Source organism: Electrona antarctica (assembly GCF_951216825.1).
Source record: "Electrona antarctica genome assembly, chromosome: 7".
NCBI classification, from domain to species: Eukaryota; Metazoa; Chordata; class Actinopteri; order Myctophiformes; family Myctophidae; genus Electrona; species Electrona antarctica.
Window position 1 is genome coordinate 16658096 of NC_136812.1, and position 20223 is coordinate 16678318.

The window sequence follows — 20223 nt, forward strand, 5'->3', positions numbered from 1 at the left end:
CCGCCCTCCTTCCTTTGTGCATTCTTCAATTTCCTCCTGTCAGGCAAGTCAGCTCTACACTGGGCAGCAGCAGTCAATAATGTGGAGGCTACTCTGGTGCTGCTGAAAAACGGAGCCAATCGTGACATGCAAGACAACAAGGTGTGTTGTTGTTGTGTTTCACTCAACTAATGATGTTTTTTTTAAATAATTAATTTGAGTTAATATCTTGATGGTTTGACACAGAATAAATGTCTGTATTGGGCCTATTTTTCCATCTGAAAGTAGAACTGTCTTCTCTCGTAAACCTGATAGCCAACTTAAGCCAAGTAGCTCTGCCTTGGCCCGATGTAACTAACATGTCCATGTCCATCTTTGCATGTGCTCTCTCCAGGAGGAGACACCATTGTTTTTGGCTGCCAGAGAGGGCAGCTTCGAGGCAGCCCAGGTTCTTCTGGACCATTACTCCAACCGAGACATCACCGACCACCTGGACCGGCTTCCCCGCGACACGGCCCAGGAGCGCATGCACCACGACATCGTCCGCCTGTTGGACCAGTACAACCTGGTCCACAGCCCCCACAACGGCCCCAACCACATGGGCGGACCCGGAGGCCACTCCTCCATGGTCTGTGGGGCCAACGGAGCGGGCTTCATCGGCATGCGCGCCGGGCCGCAGGGCAAGAAGAGCCGGAGGAGCGGACCCAAGGTGGGAGGAGGCGTTGGTGGAGGCGCTAAGGAGCTGAAGGACATGAAGGCAAAGAGGAGGAAGAAGCCCGCCGGGGGAGAGGGTCCGGCTGTGGCCGCAGGAACGGGAGGAGTGAGTGCTGGAGGCACAGGGGGAGCCATCGCTAACGGTACGAAGGCAGCAGGGGGGCTGTCGGAGAGCTCGGTCACCATGTCGCCCGTCGACTCCCTGGAATCGCCGCACTCCTACACAGGCGACACCGTAGGTGGCGCCACTAACACGGCCAAATCCCCTCCCCTCCTCGCCAGCCCCACCTCCAGACCTCTGCTGCCTCCCGTTAGCCACATGCTGGGTCAGCAGCAGGGCTGGGTGGGCATGAGCAAGCACGGATACGGTAGCCACATGTTTGGCCTCATGCCACACCAGATGGGGGGATCCCATCCAGGTATGAGCCAGCACCACGGCCAGGGCACGATGCTCACCCCCATGAATGTCACCATGAGCCGGGAGCAGCTGCCCCCCATCGTCACCTTCCAGATGATGGCCCCGGGCCCGGGCGGTGGCCAGACCATGATGAAGCAGTCCCAGCAAGGCCAGGTCCAAGTACAACAGTCCCAGGCACAGAGCCAGAGCCAGAGTCACTCCCAGCAGGGGCCAGGTCACCTCCACTGCACCCCGGGAATGATGTACCAGATCCCCGAGCAGATGGGCATGGGGCATGGGCTCCCTCACTCTCTCCAGCACCCCCACTCCCACACCCTCAGCCATGGCGGCCACGGGATAGCAGATGGCCAATCCCGGCAGCTTCCCCCCTATCAGCCCATGCCGAGCCCTGTGGATAACTACCCGACTCCCCCCTCCCAGCACAGTTACGCCACGGCCGGTTCAGAGGGCACCACCCCGGGGCACCCGGCCCATCCACCCAGCGAGCACCCGTACCTCACCCCGTCGCCCGAGTCACCCGACCCCTGGTCCTCCTCCTCCCCCCACTCCAACTCGGACTGGTCTGACGTTACCACCAGCCCCACCCCTCTGGGGAACGCCCACCATGCACTGCCCTCATCGCGCCGCACACACATTCCAGAGCAGGTGCAGCTGCAGCCTCAGTCGCAGCAGTCGCAGCAGGCCTCCCAGCAGCCTCAGCGGGGAAACATGCAGGTGTTTGCGTAGGCAAGCCCGAGAGGACAACACACAAGGACAGACTGTTGTTCTTTGTAGTTAAAACTACGACACTTATCTTGTCTATTTCTTCTCTGTCTTTATTGTCAATTATTTTACCTCTTCCTTGATATGGTAATCAATCACCTCCCCCCTTTACGTGTTTTCATTCTCTTCTTTGCACTTATGAATAGTGTGTGTGTATAGTCTCTGACTCGTCATAGGGTATTGACGGCTATTACGGTAAATCAAAAGTTCTGAATACCAAAAAAAAAAAGAAAAAAGTGTGGTTAGTCAGCTTTCACCAAGTCCACATGAAAGCATTTTGGTCTGTAGGGGTTTTCCCTCATACTGTCCCTCTGATCATGAGCAGGAGTCCTCTGTTCTGCATCAGGACTTGGCCGTTTGGCCTCATCTTCGGTACCCAGGACAAAACTGTTTTATGGAGGGAACACCAGGAAAAAGCTTATCAGACATTAGTCAGTGTCTTGTGAGGAGGACAAGACTGTTGCTTCGGAAGTTAATATGACGGAACTTGGATGTCTGGCTCTGCTCAGTGGTACAGGGTGGCTCTGCTCAGTGGTACAGGGTGGCTCTGCTCAGTGGTACAGGGTGGCTCTGCTCAGTGGTACAGGGCTGAGCCTTATTGTTTTGGATGACATTTTCTCTGAAGGACAATGTAATTGTGTAATGTGCTATATGCTCTCCCCGGCCCCCCAGTATTGTTTAAATATAATAGGCCTGCCAATACTAACTTCCTCCCTTGTTGAAATTATACCGTAACTCTACTTTTTTATACGATGGGTCATGTTCTGCTAATGTTATACTTTCTCCCAAAAACTGCCTTGTTGTTGCCTTCATGTTTATACTATAACATTTTGTTCTTGTTTTGTTTTTTTACATTGCTAAAAGGTGGGGCAGTGTATTCATATCCATTGTATGGTTAGAACTACAAACACACACAATGCATTCTCTTCACTATGTGGTTCTCAGCTTGTGGTGTAAATGGTTCTTCTTTTTTTTTTTTTACACATGTTATGTATTTCTAATGCATCAATTATAATAGTTACGGTACATCCCGTGTTATACCCTCTGCCCGTGTCTGGACAGTGGGTTGTGGGTCTTCATCATGTGTACACATTAAGTCAATTGAAAAACCACAACATGTGCTCATCATGTATGTACTCAAGTGTTCATGTATTAAAGAAGCAGTTACTGATTGTCAATACATAAGAGGAGTTAGAGATCATTTCAAAACTAAACCAAGGGTCTGTACGGATGCACTCTTCTCATGTCTGTCTTTGGCTCTCACTGTAAGGGGGCTTCATGTGTTGAGATGAGGGTACATTAAGTCGAAGTCGTTGCTGTCCCTTTTTCCCCCTTAAATTAATGCCCTACCACTTGATCATACTGTACGTCACAGTAGCGTCACACAAAAGCATCAAAAGTAGCAGATCCGCAAGCGACACGTTTTGAGCCTGTCTATCGGTAAAATGCATGTGGCCTCCGATGCTAGTCGAGAGGCTACTTTTGAATTTGAATCCTGGAAAGTACATACAGAGGTTTCCAACCTGACGGAGACAAAGTGAGATATTCAACGAGAGGCTTGAGAAGCGTTATGCAAAAACAGACGTTAGTGTTAGTATTAGTATTGTTATTGCATTGTGGCACACAGCAATCGTGTAAATACAGCTAGAATGACAGGAAGTTCTTTACCGAGGAAGGGTTGGCTGTGATGCCTCTGTATCCTCTAAAATGGCTGTTACTATTGTGTTTTTTACACCGCCTCTCTGCCGTTTTGAAATGGTTCTGAATTCGTACTTGTTTTGTTTGCTTGAAATGGCCGTTTTTCTCTTCCAAATTCATGTAATCACTTTTTGCTTAACTACAATCAGTTTTATCTGTGCACCTTTTGTAATTGTCGTGTGATTCATAAACCAAGTCTGCAGATGTGTATGATATTCGTAGAACTGTTGTAATGAGAGTACCTTTTATCTTTAATGTCACGCTTCTTGATGCTGAGCGTAGCCTCGTGTGACCGCTCTGTAACCACTGACAATCAATCCATTGTTTCACTTTTGTTTTTGATAAAAAAGGAACAACAGTGTGTACAACAGCCAAAAAAGAAATGCAAATAAATTCCAAATTTCTGCAGGTTGGTATCTGAACAACCAATTGGAAAAGTCTTATTTTGGATTACTGTTACAGTGTAGACTTGTTATCAAGGATAAGAGTTGAACATACAAATGTGTCTTTTCTAAATGATAATATTCTGGTTACATTATGTCTGCCAAGTGCCTGTGCAAATATACCAAATTCCTTATTTTACTTCTGTATTCCCTTAATGGCACTTAAGAGCCTTAACCTAAAAAATGTTTGATATGCAGTTACATGCAGTTGTAAAAAAGGAGAAGAAAAAAAAGTTCATTGGGTCATCAAACTGTTTTGTTATGTTTTCCTTTTTTTAAGAGCCTTTTAGAGCATGTAATTTCCACTTTAGTGCATATGCGAGGCAATGTTTAATGTGCTGTATATAAACAATTTTTGTATGTTTATTGTACTTTCTCTCTCGGTTAACCATAAATATCCTATATTATACATGTTATATGAAGTAGTTGGCCTCGTGTTTGTATAAGGTAGGAGCTATCGTTTAATAATACAGAACAAAAGCTGTCTGATAGAAATAAACCAAAATGATCAAGTGCTTCCTGAAATAAATTCTGATCTTCTCAGATTGATTAAGGTCCATTGTCTCTCTTTCTTTATGTATAAAATACTGATCAAGTACTCTAGGTTCTACAGACTGATTTAGGCCACCATATTCTATCCCAACATGCCTTATATATTGTCAATTAATTTCATATGAATTTATATAAGACACAGAGGGCAGTATTATGCGTGTCTTAAAGGACCACTTCACCACTTTTCAACTTCTCTTCCTATAATTGGTCCTAACTAATGTTCATGATAAAATACCACAATTTTTTCCTACTCAGTCTGTGTCTCATAGGAGGGCTGTGGGCAGTTCAGAAACCCGTCCACCAGTGACATCATCGATGGTGAATCCAAGCTAATAGAAACGGCAGGCTTTCTTTTCCTGAAAAGTTGCAATGCAAAAGTTGAAGCCATCGTTCTCACGATAATAACAATCTAAATATATTTGAAAACAAATCTTGTTTAAAAAAGAATCTGCCTAATGATGATGTCACTGGTGGACGGGTGTCCGAACTGCCCAAAGCCCTCCTATGAGACACAGACTGAGTAGGAAAAAATGGTGGTGTTTTATCATGAACATTAGTGAGGACCAATTATATGAAGAGATGTTGAAAAGTGGTGAAGTGGTCCTTTAAGTACCAGGGCTTATTACTTAACTTAACAGGTCTAAAGTTAAGTAATAAGACCTGGTACTTAAGACACGCATAATACTGCCCAGACTCCAGAGGGTACACCACACATGTTCAATCAGTGCAGTGCTGCGCCAATCCAGCAGGTGTCACAGTAGGGTCGCTGTGGAGAGCAACCGCTGTCAAAGAGAGAGAAAGAAAACTGTACACGGAAGTGGTTCCACTGAGAGCCAGGAGGATATTTCTCGACTCGCCGTGCAACAACCATCATCAACCAACCAACCTCACTCGATATTCTTTACCGCTTGGCAAAATAAACTGAGAAATAACTAGTGATGGTTGCTACCGTTGCTCAACCGAGTGAAATTACGTATGGAGAATTATATTTCATGTCCTTATATAGCTTACTTGCTAAAACGTGTAGCTGGGGGTTAATGGACGCGAGGACTTGAATGTGCTGCTGTTTTGACAGCTGTGTTGAGATTGTAGCACCTGGTTGAATGACTAAACCATTAACGCACTGATTGCTGCTGTAAGAGAGGCTATACCCACTGAATACCATAACACTGTCGGGGATATTAATATCTGATGCAAAGGCAACTTCTCCCACGTCTCTAAAGTTCTTTCGGGGCAGTGGTGGTGCAGGTGGTGGGTTGTTTTTGAAAAGCATATCTCAAGCCGAAAGGGAAGGTAAGAAAAACTGCATTCTATTATAAACAGTGTTTATGACACTCCCTTAATGTTGACTTCCTCTGTAAATGAGTGTTATCGTGAGATTCATTTGTTGTGATAAATATGTACATAAAAAGAGCACTTGCCCCAAAACACGACCTCCCGCTCCGGGGGTCAAATCCGGCGACCTCGGAATGGTTGCCTAGTAAAAACGTAGCTGCAATTTGCAACACTAGATGTTTGAGCGGTGCACACAGTCTCCAGTGAATAGCGTTGTGTGTCCGTATGACTAATGTTCCTATGGGTGTTTGGAGAACGACCTATTGACCCTGCTGTTTACAGAGTACGACCTGTTGAGTGGAGTGGCATTCCAAGGACTGTCTAAACTAATAGTAAGAGAAATCTATGAAAATCTGGGAACTAAATCGTTACCAAGAAATTTCTTCACCAATGTGTTTCTAAAGGTGTCTAATAACATGTACTAAAAGTTTGAAATTCAACTCCCGTGGGAAATTGAGTTATTAGCATAATATGTGACCATACCCATAACATCCTATATAAGGCAAAAAAGTCCAAATTTCATCATTCTTTAAGTAACATGTGACATATGAAACTAGGGTGTTTGCATGATTCTGAATCCATTCCAAGCATTAGTTTTGCACAAAAAACACTCCTTGGGAGGAAAACGGCCACACAAACGTGTTGAGGTCAGCACATTTGGTCAAGTGGATATGGCCTAATTTAGCCCAAGGAGTGTTTTTTGTGCAAAACTAATGCTTGGAATGGATTCAGAATCATGAAATCACCCTAGTTTCATATGTCACATGCTACTTAAAGAATGATGAAATTTGGACTTTTTTGCCTTATATAGGATGTTATGGGTATTGGTCACATATTATGCTAATAACTCAATTTCCCACGGGAGTTGAATTTCAAACTTTTAGTACATGTTATTAGACACCTATAGAAACACATTGGTGAAGAAATTTCTTGGTAACGATTTAGTTCCCAGATTGGTCAAATACTTGATAAAATGCCCTTACTATAAGAGGAGGAGACGCGAAGACGTACGGGCGACTCACATGGTGCTCCATGGAAGGAAAGAAACATGCACAGTTGAGACCAGGAAGTTGGACATGACAAATCATAGATATGGCACAAATGGCCCAGCAGATGGCGTGATGCCAATGAAATGAGAGATGCTTGTATATATGTCAAGTCCAACCAACATTACTGTCTGTGTGATGATCCATGCTGGGACTTACTTATCCATTTGCTGTTAAAACGTTAATATAAAAGGTAAAATGCAATGACGTGACATGATCTGTACAAGCATATCTCCTGCCAGTGGCATCACGCCATCTGCTGGGTCATTTGTGCCATATCTATGATTTGTCATGTCCAACTTCCTGGTCTCAACTGTTTCTTTCCTTCCATGGAGCACCATGTGAGCAACATGGCGTCGCCCGTACGGTCTTCACGTCTCGTCCTCTTTAGACAGTCCTTGTGGCATTCCAGGAAGGAGGGGTCATTAAAACCCTTATACGCACGCGCACACACACACACCTGAGTTTGTGCATAGATAGATGCACACCTGGATACACATACACTGTGTGTTATAAGTGTTAGAGTTTGGAAGCGCTTGTTGGAAATCACTGAACTGGCCTGCTTAGGCTACCACCTGTTTTGAATTGCACATAATGCAGGAGGCAACAGTAGGTTGTGTTATTGAAAACAGGCGTATTCACAATAAGGCCTGGCCGCCGTCTGGCCAAGTTTCGATCTCGCCTCTCCTTGAAAACCATAACCACAACAAACGTAACCTCAGTAAAACCAGTAAAGCAAATACAAGAATACAGTAACCAGTGGCGAGCGCGTTTTGGGGCGAGTCTTCAGGTTACCAGTTCAACTCAAAATTACCTTACAATGATGAGCACCTCACCAATCACCATGATGATGTTATGGAGGAAATCGTTTCACGTTTACCACCAGCATTTCATTCTATGTTTAAGAGATAGGGGTGACCAAACTCTTTGTGGCTATGCTATTTTGGACAGACAATATGTCTTGACACTTAATAATAATGCAATTGAAATACTTTCCTCAGTGCCGCTGACCTGTCCTCCGCCATGGCATCGTCGAGGCTGAAGTACCTGTCTCTGGGCGTGCTGGTCTTCCAGACCACCACTCTGGTGCTGACCATGCGCTACTCGCGCACGCTGCAGGCGGAGGGGCCGCGCTACCTGGCCTCCTCGGCCGTAGTGGTGGCGGAAGTCATGAAGATTGTGGCCTGTGTGCTGCTGGTCTTCAAGGAACACAGTGAGTTGTGAACAGCATCACTTTGTCTACAGCAGTGGTTCTGAAACGCTTTCATGCCACAAGCTACTTAGGCCCTATTTACACTGGCAGCCATATCCAGCCTGAATCAGATCTGAGCCACATCCAGATTGGAATCTGATTTGTCTAAATGAGTCATGTGACCATTTAAACCAATCGGATTTCAATCTTGATGTGGCACAGATCTGATTCAGGCTAGATTTGTCTGCCAGTGTAAATGGGGCCTTAGATGTGGCTAGTCTCAGAATCAGCTTTATAGTCTCATCACAGATTTACAGAGGAAAAAGGTGAAATTAGTTTTTGTGCATAGTTCCCAACTTCCCATCATGTCGGGCGTTTTTTTCCTTAAAAAGAAAGAGATGAAGAAGAAGGGTTTAGAGAAGAGGAGGTCAAGAAAAAGAAACAAAGTCAAAAATCTACACTTAAACCTGAGATAAGGTATAAAGCCTCTAACTTGCTTGCAGCTTTTTTCTACCACTCTGACGAGACCCAATCCCTGGAATGGGGGGGGGGGTCAGTTTGTTGGTACTTTGCGCTCCTGGTTTGTTATTGAGTACATCCGCGTATGTTCTGCTATACTCATTCTCCTGGCTTCTATTTCCTGGTTCACCCTTGGCATTCCCTCATACAGAATGTTGTTAGTAACATACACTCATGCTGACTCTTGCTAAGTACTGCACGCAACATTCTGGTGTAGCACCCCTCTAGACTCTAGAGCCGTCAAGCCTGTCATCACAAATGCGATGAGGTCGGCACATTTGGGCAAGTGGCTATGGATGTTTTTAGCCCAACAAGTGTTTTTTGTGCAAAACTAATGCTTGGAATGGATTCAGAATCATGAAAACCCCCTAGTTTGAAACGTCACATGCTGATTACATTTTGAAAATGTTGCCTTATATAGATTGTTAATGGTATGGTCACATATAACCCCTTATTATGAAAATTGCCCACCATATGCAAGTTGGCATCCGGCAGTTTCTAAATGCTGGGGACCCATACTTGACATTTCTAACATAAAACCTTAGGGTACTAAAATGTCCGGGTTCACAATGGGGCTCTATGGACTGGCAAGTAGACTATTACCAGAGATACCAGAGGGGAAAAAAGTATCAACTGGGTCTGCTGCCTATAGATATTAAGGCGAATACTTTACGTTTTCATTCTAGCTGTAGTAGTAAAACTATATTGTCTCTGCCAGGTGGAAACCTCATTATGTCCAGAAAAGTTAAAATATGGAGATAAGAGGATACTGCGTGACGGAGACCTTGGGGAGTTTGGAGGTCCCCAAGGACCACTGATATACAAGTAGTAACTTCCCTTCCTGTGTTTGTTACGCAGGTTACAGCCTGCGAGCTCTGAACAGTGTCCTTCGTCAGGAAATAGCCCACAAGCCCATAGAGACGCTGAAGCTGGCGATCCCCTCTGGGATCTACACTCTGCAGAACAACCTGCTCTATGTGGCTCTGTCCAATCTGGATGCTGCCACCTACCAGGTACTGTAGGGACCAGGTAGCGCTGCAGCACTAAGGGCTGGACTGCAGAAGACTGCATGAGTCTGCAAGACGGCATGACTGTGTGAGAAGGATGTTTTATAATTAAGGGCAGTAAATGCTCCTTCCAACGTCTGAAACAATGTCCGGTTCGCAAATGTTGTATCCGTTCAAGGTGAGCGGTAAGGAAGACCGAAGGGCGGGGGGCTGGGGGCTTGTCTCCTGGTTTCTGGATTAAAGCGGTGCCCATGCAGGGCGTTTACAAGGGGGCAGTGTCGAATTTGGCAGCAAATTTTGATTTTAGTTTTGTCATAGTCTTTTGAATACATTTTAATTTAGTTTTAGTCATATTTTAGTCATCTGAAATGCTTTAGTTGACTAGTTTTAGTCTACTGTCATGTGATTTTAGTCGACTAAATCTACAGTTGTTTTTTGTCGACAAATGCATTTTTGCAGGCCTTGATGCCGTCGTAATGGCTGATTTTACGCTTGCTGAAAATAGCCGCGGCTATTTTCAGCATGCAACCACGTCTACTCTAAAAGGACTTGTCTTTTACTTATACTGGATCTCTTGTCCACTAGTCCCTTCCTAACATTTTAGTTTTAGTTTTTATTTGTTGACGAAATTGTCAATATATTTAGTCTCAGTTTTAGTCATCATAGCTTAGTTTTCATTTAGTTTCCATTCAGTTTTCGTCAGTGAAAAAAGGTAGCCGACGAACATTTTTCGTCATACTTTTAGTCGACGAAATCAACACTGCAAGGGGGTATGGACACCTTCAAATATCATTAAAAACACAGATGGAGTGGTGACCTCAGTGCCTTGATGGATGGCTATGATGAATCCAATGCCTCAGGATCGAATCCCATGGTCTGTTAGGTTTAGGCATTCACCACAATAGATTTACTGAGGTTATGATTTAGTTTGGGTTTAGGCATAGATTTACTGAGGTTATAATAGTTTGGGTTTAGGCAAAGATTTACTGAGGTTATGATTTAGTTTGGGTTTAGGCTTAGATTTACTGAGGTTATGATTTAGTTTGGGTTTAGGCTTAGATTTACTGAGGTTATGGTTTAGTTTGGGTTTAGGCTTAGATTTACTGAGGTTATGATTTAGTTTGGGTTTAGGCTTAGATTTACTGAGGTTATGATTTAGTTTGGGTTTAGGCTTAGATTTACTGAGGTTATGATTTAGTTTGGGTTTAGGCTTAGATTTACTGAGGTTATGATTTAGTTTGGGTTAAGGCATAGAATTACTGAGGTTATAATAGTTTAGGCATAGATTTACTGAGTTTAAGAATAAGATTTAGGTTAAGTGCATAGTACATACGCGAGTGCTCCGTACCATTTACGTCAAATTCAGACGTCGGGAAGAAGCATGTGTTGGCCTTTTTCACACCGGTGTTGGGGTTCCTTTCCAGGACGTGTAGGACTTGGGGACAGTCTTGCAGTATTCAGTGGTGTTTCTTCTTTCCACCCTGTCTCCATTAGGTAACTCTTCTTTCCACCCTGTCTCCATTAGGTAACTCTTCTTTCCACCCTGTCTCCATTAGGTAACTCTTCTTTCCACCCTGTCTCCATTAGGTAACATACCAGCTGAAGATCCTGACCACAGCACTGTTATGATTTAGTTTGGGTTTAGGCTTAGATTTACTGAGGTTATGGTTTAGTTTGGGTTTAGGCTTAGATTTACTGAGGTTATGATTTAGTTTGGGTTTAGGCTTAGATTTACTGAGGTTATGATTTAGTTTGGGTTTAGGCTTAGATTTACTGAGGTTATGATTTAGTTTGGGTTTAGGCTTAGATTTACTGAGGTTATGATTTAGTTTGGGTTAAGGCATAGAATTACTGAGGTTATAATAGTTTAGGCATAGATTTACTGAGTTTAAGAATAAGATTTAGGTTAAGTGCATAGTACATACGCGAGTGCTCCGTACCATTTACGTCAAATTCAGACGTCGGGAAGAAGCATGTGTTGGCCTTTTTCACACCGGTGTTGGGGTTCCTTTCCAGGACGTGTAGGACTTGGGGACAGTCTTGCAGTATTCAGTGGTGTTTCTTCTTTCCACCCTGTCTCCATTAGGTAACTCTTCTTTCCACCCTGTCTCCATTAGGTAACTCTTCTTTCCACCCTGTCTCCATTAGGTAACTCTTCTTTCCACCCTGTCTCCATTAGGTAACATACCAGCTGAAGATCCTGACCACAGCACTGTTCTCAGTGTCCATGCTGAGCCGGAAGCTGGGGGTCTACCAGTGGCTTTCCCTGCTTGTCCTCATGGCTGGAGTAGCTCTAGTACAGGTATGTAGGTATCTTTCACTCCGTTGTCTCCTACAGCAGTGTTTCTCAAACCTTATCATTACATTTATATTTATTTGGCCGTGGACCCCCATCTCAAAAATGTCTTGCCAGGGACGCCCAGAAAAGACTATGTTAAAACATTTATCAAAATCATTTAAAAAACATTTGCAATAAAATAATTATAGCCAATGTATAAATGGATAGAGTTGTTGAAAGTGATGCTTCATTAATCATTAACTACTTTTGGTGGAGACCCACTGGAACCTCCTCAAAGAACCTTGGGGGTCCCGGGACCCACGCTGAGAACCACTGCCATACTGTACATTACATTTCACCATCGGGGCGGCGGTGGCTCAGGGGTAGAGTGGCTGGATCGTAACCGCAAGGTTGCCTGTTCGAACCCGGGCTCCCCCAGAGTTAGTGTCGAAGTGTCCTTGAGCAAGACACTGAACCCCAAATTGCTCCCGATGTGCTGGCTAGTGCTTTGCATGGTTTCTGCCGCCATCGGTGTATGAATGTGTGTGTGAATGGGTGAATTGATGCACAATCTATGTAAAGCGCCTTGGATAAAGGCGCTATATAAATGCACCATTTACCATTTACCTTGGACAAGTAGACACTTTACTTTACTGGTGTGGTTACTGTTATTCTTGTACAAGTTTGTGTCTCACTACACTTATTTGGCATTAATTGTCCGTGTTGCGAATGTGAATATTATGGTCATGGACTCGTGGTGTAATAACAGCAGCAAAGTAACTCTGTTCTCTCATCATAGTTTTCTAGAGGAAGAACAAATTGTTCTAATATTCCAACTTCTGCTCAAAGAAACAAGGCAGAAATATGCTGTAGTGGCATTTTTACTTGTCTATCTTAAACTGACCAAAATTGCCAAACTTCATTAAAAACCTTAAAGTTATTCAAGATGTTCACTCCCTATCCTTCTCTGCTACATTAATCCATCCATAGTCTGGTAGTATAATGCAACATGTAAACAACAAGATGCTTTGGAACATTTTTGTGGCTTGGCAACGTTGCAATTACCCCTCTGCTGAATGTCAGCTTTCTAGATCCTAAGGGAGGATCCAGTTGCTTGTCAGAAGAATATTGTAGACCATAAGCAATAAATGAGTTTCAGTTCCATAAGTTAGTAACATAACAGTATGTAGTGTACTTCAGGAGAGCTTAAAAAAAGAATCTAAGGCACACTGTTCTGTTGAAAAATGTAAATGCCATTTATTTCTGCATGGGTTGGCAAAGTTAAAAACGTTTGCTGACTAACGCATTTTAGCTCAGACAGGCCTTCATCAGGGTACACGGGTTAGCTCAGACAGGCCTTCATCAGGGTACACAGGTTATGACAACACATCACAATATATATAGATGGACCAATCAAACAAACAAAAACACCTGCCCGGCATGCTGTCGTATTCACAACAGTTCTGTGACCCTTGTGCTTAAGCGACACCGTGGTCAAATCTGACTCCACTTTCACGGCAATCTTTCTCTGCTTCTAGAGCAGCAAGAGACATAACGTATCATTGAATATACCCTGGCCTAACCCTATATACAGTACATCGTTGCTGTAGGGCAGAAACCTCTTATCTCCATATTTTGACACCCTAATTGATCATATGGTAAATGGTGCATTTATATAGCGCCTTTATAGAACCTTGCAGTTACCATCCGGCCACGACTACCCCTGAGTCATCGCCGCCCCTCCTACAGCGTAAAAGGCATGCCGACCAACTGCATTCTATATCATCTCTGTCGGGTGTAAACCTCATGTGTCTAAACAAAGCGGTTTCTTTTCCGGATTCAAATTTAAAAATATCAGATCGACAAGCTCTGCCATTTATGATACATTTGTGTAATGCTGTAGCATGATCAAGTAGGGCATTCATTTACAAAAAGACATAAGCGGTTTCTGCCCGACAGCAACAATATCCTCTGCACCTGTGTGTGTTTCTCTTGTATATCCAGTGGCCCTCCGAGTCTAGCGGAGCCAACGAAACGGAGGCCGTGTCTGCGGGCTCCCAGTTTGCCGGCGTGACTGCAGTCCTGGTGGCCTGCTGTTCCAGTGGCTTTGCTGGCGTCTACTTTGAAAAGATCCTCAAGGAGAGCAAACAGAGTGTCTGGGTCCGCAACATTCAGCTAGGTCTGTCTTATCTCTACACAGCACTGGTTCTCAACCTTTGTGATTTGAAGCACCCCCAGTTTGATATACATTAAGCCAGTGGTTCTCCCCCAAAAGATTCATTTTTTAACTGGGAAGGACCCCCCCACCCTGATAAGCACTTGGAATGTAGGAGTTGAGGCATTCAATTTAGCTTGACTCGGTTCCACAGATAAATATTGTGAAAATAGCAGATCTACAAGCTGACAACGCCTCAGTTTGTAGAACTGCTATTTTCACAATTTTTGCTTTTTTCTTAATATATATTATTTAACAATTTGGCCAATGTTTGACCAGGTTTTATAGTATAGTTTGTTGATTACTTTTGATGCAGTTTTGGTATTTTTATAAAACTACAGCAGGGTAAAATCATGCCAGGCTTTGAGCATTCCGACTATACTAATCTTTCAAGTTTGACAGGATCATGGATGCTTCCTCCAACAAAGTAATAATGTGAGACAGGGTTGTTTTTGTTGTGTTTCCAAACAGATTAGGCTGAGTAAGCCTGCAAGCATTGCTGTGCATTCATTGTCCCCTTCTCTGCCAGCTAGGCTCTTTTACCTTTGCTGCGTTTTTCTGCTGTGATGAATGTTCTTGCCTGGTTTATTTTTACCTCGGAACATGTGAGGCATGTGTTAATTCTCCTGCACTTCATTTCCTGGTGTGAACTAGAAGCTTGCTTCTTGCCGGTGCCTTTCTTTATTGTGCAGATGGAGAAAATCTCCATGGTTTCAGATGGAGAAAAAAGTCTTTGAAAATCGAATAGAAATCAAATTGATTACATGATTGCAAAATCTGAACGTGTTTATAATGTTATGCTGTGAATGCATGTCACTGTACATGCAGCATCTTCTAGCAGTTTAATCTTAAATTGGATATTTAGAGTGACACTCAGATCTGACCAGAGACTCTTTTGATTAATTCACATTTTATTTAAAAAATCACACCCGTGTGAAGTAAGTGGTGCAACTCTGTGTGGGGGTCCCCAGGGGGGGTGGAGTTCCAGACCCACAGGAACGCACCCAGGGTGCCGGCCCAATTCCGGCGAGCCGCCCCACATCTGAAACGGTTGAGAAATGACAGAGTTACTGTGTGGGGGTCCCTCTACTGTACCCTCTACTGTACTTTACTGGCACACCTGAAATCACCATAGTTAATATGTGTGTGTGAGTTTGTATGTGTGTTAGGTTGCGCACAGGTGGTGAAAAACAACCATGCTGTTTTTGTGCTCAGACATACCCAGGCAGCCAGCCAGGCACCCAAACACACAGTCACTTAAGGAAGTGGTTTGCACCACTTAAAAAATGCAAACACTGAACATATATTTGTACATAATCTGTCAAAAGATAATTGAGAGCTTATTTTCATTGTAGCCATTGGAGTAACAATCTGTGTGTTAAGGTGTTTGCACACTGGTGCGTTTTTGTTGTCCGAATATCGGAGCGAATTCAGAGGACTTAAAAGAAAAATCAACGTCACTTTGGTGACAGGCTGACAGTTAGTCATAGCGTACTACTTTCAGGACTCCAAAACGCAGCCGGGAAAAAAACGTACCAGTGTGCATTGTGCAACCACCTGGTTTTGACCACATGGGCACTGTATAATTTGGAACCTGAAACAGGACTAGACATTAACAAGAGAGCAAATTGAATCAAGGCTTGCATGTAACATAAGCTGTAGAATATAAAAATGTGGAGCTCCCTTTGGTGGAATAACACGTGTACATCACTAACCCTAAAAAAATGAGTTATTGACCTGATATATGGGTATCGCCTTGTTTACAGTCCTGAGGACGATAAACATTTTAATATGTGGTACTCTGTCCTCCACTCTGAGAATATTAATTTGAGCAGGCAGCAGGGTGAAGACGTGTTCTGGGAGTTAATTGTTGCCAGGCCTGTAGCTTTTTTGTAAGGATCTTAGGGATGCCGCTGTACAAGGATGTACACTACAGGCGTAATCAAAATGACATTAACAAGTGCCCAGTGTGTGTCTGTGTGTGTGTGTGACTGTCACTGTGTGGCCTCTGTAATGTTCATAAATCAACTGGTGAGAGGCCTGTAGATTGCAGGAATGCCCAAGCCAAGAAGTGCTTGGCTAAATTCAGTGTCTGTGATAATTGGCAGTCGCCATATGGAGGAGGCATTGCTTCCTGTATCCGTGATCTGTATCCTGAAACAATAATGTTATTTACTAATGTTTGTGGTCATAGATTTCTTGTTAAATGTGTGTGTGTCACACGTGTGTGTCACTTACAGGGATGTTTGGCCTGGTATTCGGCCTCATTGGCATGCTGGCATATGATGGGGAGAGGGTGAGCGAGTCAGGAATGTTCCAGGGATACAACACCATCACCTGGACTGTTGTAGCGCTACAGGTACCTGTCTCTACTCTACCATCTGCTCTGCTGTAATGTAGTGGTTCTCAAAGTTTTTCATGCCATGGAGGACCGCCCAAAATGATATATTTGTCCATGGACCCTCATCTGAAAATGTTTGTCCCAAGGACCCCCAAAAAGGAAGAGTTCTGTTAATTATTATTTTATTTTTTTATGAAAAATTGCAGATGTACACTTTGAGAACCACTGTAATGAACTAAAGATTTAGGGTACCAGTGGTGACCCAGGTTCTCTTGAGGACCTTGCTTGGTATCCCATTACGAGAAGCACCTGTGGGGGGGACTGTCGTAACTGTTCAATATTCAAGCTATGTTCTAGTCTGTTTCTTAACCGGGTCAGTTTCCATACAGGGCCAGTAGAGTACAGGTCATCACGCCTCTGTCCATCTGTGTTGAAGTGTTTATTGTTTTTCTAGGCGCTGGGTGGTCTGGTCATTGCAGCGGTCATCAAGTATGCTGACAACATCCTCAAGGGATTCGCTACATCGCTCTCTATCATCCTCTCAACTCTTATATCCTACTTCTGGCTCCAGGACTTTGAACCTACAGGGTAGGCTCTCTCTCTCGATCTTCACAAAAGCCTCGGTAGACGATAAAATGACCAATGTTTTGTTTAAAGTGTAATATCCCTTTGGAGCGTTAAAGATATATACTCTCTCTCTTGTCTCCACCTCTCTCGTTCTTTTTCTGTGGCCCTGCGTTGTACACTGACCATGTGGTTGTCTGGCTGTCGTTGCAGTGTGTTCTTCATGGGGGCCCTTCTGGTCATCGGAGCTACCTTCCTGTACGGGTATGAAGGCAAGACCTCCCCCAACCCCAGCAGGGCGTAGCACAAACACACACACCAGTACTAGAAGAGCAGCCGGCAGTCCGGCGACAGACACTAGAGAAGAACTGCTGGAGCGGGCTGGAGAAAGAGAAGAGGAGGAGGAGGAGAAGAGGATTCTATTGTATCACAGTACTGAGTGAGCGTGAGGAGGAGGAGTGGCTGCAAAGCAGAGGACGGAGGTCAAGAGCAGGAGGGACGTAGGGTAAAACATGAAGCATCACAGAAGGTTTAGCTTTGTGATGAGCCTCAGACACCAATAAGTGCCTCAAACTGGGAACCACTGAGCACAGCACAGGACACAGTGCCCAAACTGGGTCGTTGCATAATAACATTGTCACCACTAGACAGATACACCTGGCTACCAACCACTCCCCCTGCTGGGTGCTGGGGGGTGGGGTCCTCATTATTACAACTGAATTGTGTGACTGATGATAGTATAGACATGGAGCTTATTTGACTGCAAGTTTGCAATACTTACTGCCACATCAATCATGACTGTACAGGTTGCAATGTAATGCAGACGCAGACATAGGGGTACATTGATGGGTAATGCGTGACTATGGTCCAGCCCTGATGGCTTGTTGCCATCAGTCATTATGTTTAAAAAAGAAAGTCTCTTATACACAGTCAAATCCTCTGTTAATTTAACTCAAACTCTGTAAAAAGGAGTTTACTGTGTATTTGTTTTTTGTTTTTGTTTTTTAGATCTGTACTTGTAGACTATTACACTAGTACTGTCTGTTTGTGTGTCTGTTTATATTTGTGTTTCTCTGTATGCACATTTTATCCTCCTAGAGGTGATAACACCAAAACAAACTTGGGCTGAAACACTAAAGGCGATGAGCCAAACAGCTCGGCTATGCACACCTCTTGGTTGCCTAGTTTGCTTTTGGTTCACAGCTAAATATGGAACTCTTTTGAGTCTACACATATTTTAGTGACAGAATTATTACAATTATAATATATGGTTCTGTACAGGTTCATTTCTACTTGGTTGTGCTCTGGTTTTGTGCACCTAAAATTGCCAATATACAGGCTCACAATGTGTCGCAGCGCTACACATAATGAACTTGTAGATCAGCCATTTGTGATGCGTGAAGTGACGCCCAACCATGTATAAATCTGGCATTATATGACACTTTAATAATGGCTGTGGTGAACCTATTAGTGCTGTAAGCAGGGTTTATGAAATAACGTGAACAGTATTACAGCAGTGACTGTAAATGTTACGTTACAGGATTACAGAAATCCTACTGTAAAAGTAACTAAGTGGATTACTTTTGAAGGAAAATGGGTGTTTTGATTATGATACAAAGAGTGCTTATTAAAACTTGAAATGGTAGATAATTGTGAATGTAAGTAATGCTATTTAAATCACAGTTTGTAAATCAGAGCAAATTACTTGATATTCTGTAGATCGGGATGAAAGGGGCCACAATAACCAAAAAGCAATCAAGCTGTGTTTGTTGGATTATCTCAGTCAAGATGCTGATTAATAGCAATGCAGAAAATGCATTCTATTTAAAGTAACATTCCCAACCCTGATTGTATGAATCTACTTATGTATGTTTCTTCTAAATACCACTCTCCATTATGTCACTGGAGGAAGTCTGCTATAATTAATTTCTTTGTTACTGTGTTTACCAATCATATAAAGGATTTTTTTTACTTGTTTTCTAATTGTTCTATTTTGTTGAAATCATAGCTCATCTCTTGTCTGCCCTCTGTTCCTCCTCCTTAGACACAGCACGTTCATATTTACGCCTCATTCAGTCACATGTACATTCCTTTAATCTTTCATTTTGTTTCATTTTTTTTATTTTTCTTGATGTATTTCAAGTAGGTCAGTCAAAGTAGGGGTGTGACAGAACCAACGGCAGAGAGAGAAGAGCTGTGACCGATCGGACCTCGGGTCCTTGAGCTCACTATATAGACCATAATGTTATGTGTAGCTGTTTTGTTGTTTATCGTCTGTCGGGTGGAATGGAAACCTCATATGTCCAAAACTGTTACTTTTCAGGATTTAAATTCAAAAGTAGATCTCCAACCAGCTCAACGTGTGGCTGCACCATGTTCCGAGCTTGCAGATCTGCTACTTTTGTGACGCTGTAGTATGATCAAGTAGGGCATTAATGTACGAAAATACACAAAAGAGGTTTGCCACGACATGGTATGTGAAACTGGTTGAGGAACCGGACACGCCTAGACTTTTCTCTTTCTCTTTTTTTTTTACTATAGAAAAGTAGTCGATTTGGCTCCTTGAGAGTAGGTGGAATGGCCACCAGAGCCTCATGATTAACATTGCACTACATTAGATTTGCAGTAACGTCAGGCATCTTTTGACATTGGTTTTAATGAGTTAAAAACACTGCATGCATGGTCCAGTCAGCCTGGACGTGTATCAGAAAGGTCTCACCCCAGTGGTATAACTGCAGGCCGTTGTCTGTCAGTCACTGCATGACATTCCACTTTAATCCATGGAGCTCATTGCAATGAATGAAGTTTATCAAGGACTGAGTACCACCATCCAGTCCTCAGGCACATCTATTTCTGGGACACTTAAGGCCCAACACAGACCATTTGTAGAAAGTGACCCGTGACCGTGTATCCAAATGAAGATTTTACACACCGTTGGATTATGGACGTGACGAAATCTTCAAAAATAGGTCTCTCCCCCCCCCCCCCCTTCCCTTTTTTAATTGTCATCCTATAGCCTCTTTGTAATTAAAAAATTACATGTATCAAACCAGTCACTAAATAATGGCTATTATCTAGAATTCCCTGCTGGATAAGGTTTTCATGGTGTTAAAACTAACTTACCCTTTTTGTCAATTTTGAAGAAACACTGTTTTTGCCT

The 20223-nt window shown here is 43.4% G+C and overlaps 2 protein-coding genes across 4 annotated transcripts in view; both read left to right on the forward strand.

Annotated features, from left to right (window-relative positions):
• Window positions 1–4571, forward strand: part of notch2 (notch receptor 2) — a 73150-nt gene extending 68579 nt beyond the window's left edge. Inside the window, exons 34-35 of the mRNA XM_079506903.1 lie at window positions 44–141; window positions 374–4571. Of these exons, the coding sequence (XP_079363029.1) occupies window positions 44–141; window positions 374–1837 (1562 nt within the window). The 3' untranslated portion in view covers window positions 1838–4571. The remainder of the gene's footprint in view (window positions 1–43; window positions 142–373) is intronic.
• An 817-nt stretch (window positions 4572–5388) lies between these two features.
• On the forward strand, window positions 5389–19040 carry slc35a3a (solute carrier family 35 member A3a). Of its 3 annotated transcripts, XM_079506914.1 has the most exons (9): window positions 5477–5539; window positions 5790–5859; window positions 7949–8160; window positions 9517–9671; window positions 11845–11967; window positions 13948–14122; window positions 16399–16517; window positions 16954–17087; window positions 17277–19040. In XM_079506914.1, the coding sequence occupies exons 3-9, from the start codon at window positions 7971–7973 to the stop codon at window positions 17365–17367; spliced, it is 987 nt and encodes a 328-aa protein (XP_079363040.1). In that variant the 5' UTR covers window positions 5477–5539; window positions 5790–5859; window positions 7949–7970; the 3' UTR covers window positions 17368–19040. The 3 variants fall into 3 exon arrangements, with proteins under 3 accessions (XP_079363038.1, XP_079363039.1, XP_079363040.1); XM_079506912.1 differs by lacking the exon at window positions 5790–5859 and having other exon boundaries at window positions 5389–5539; XM_079506913.1 differs by having other exon boundaries at window positions 5399–5859.
• The last annotated feature ends 1183 nt before the right edge of the window (window positions 19041–20223 follow it).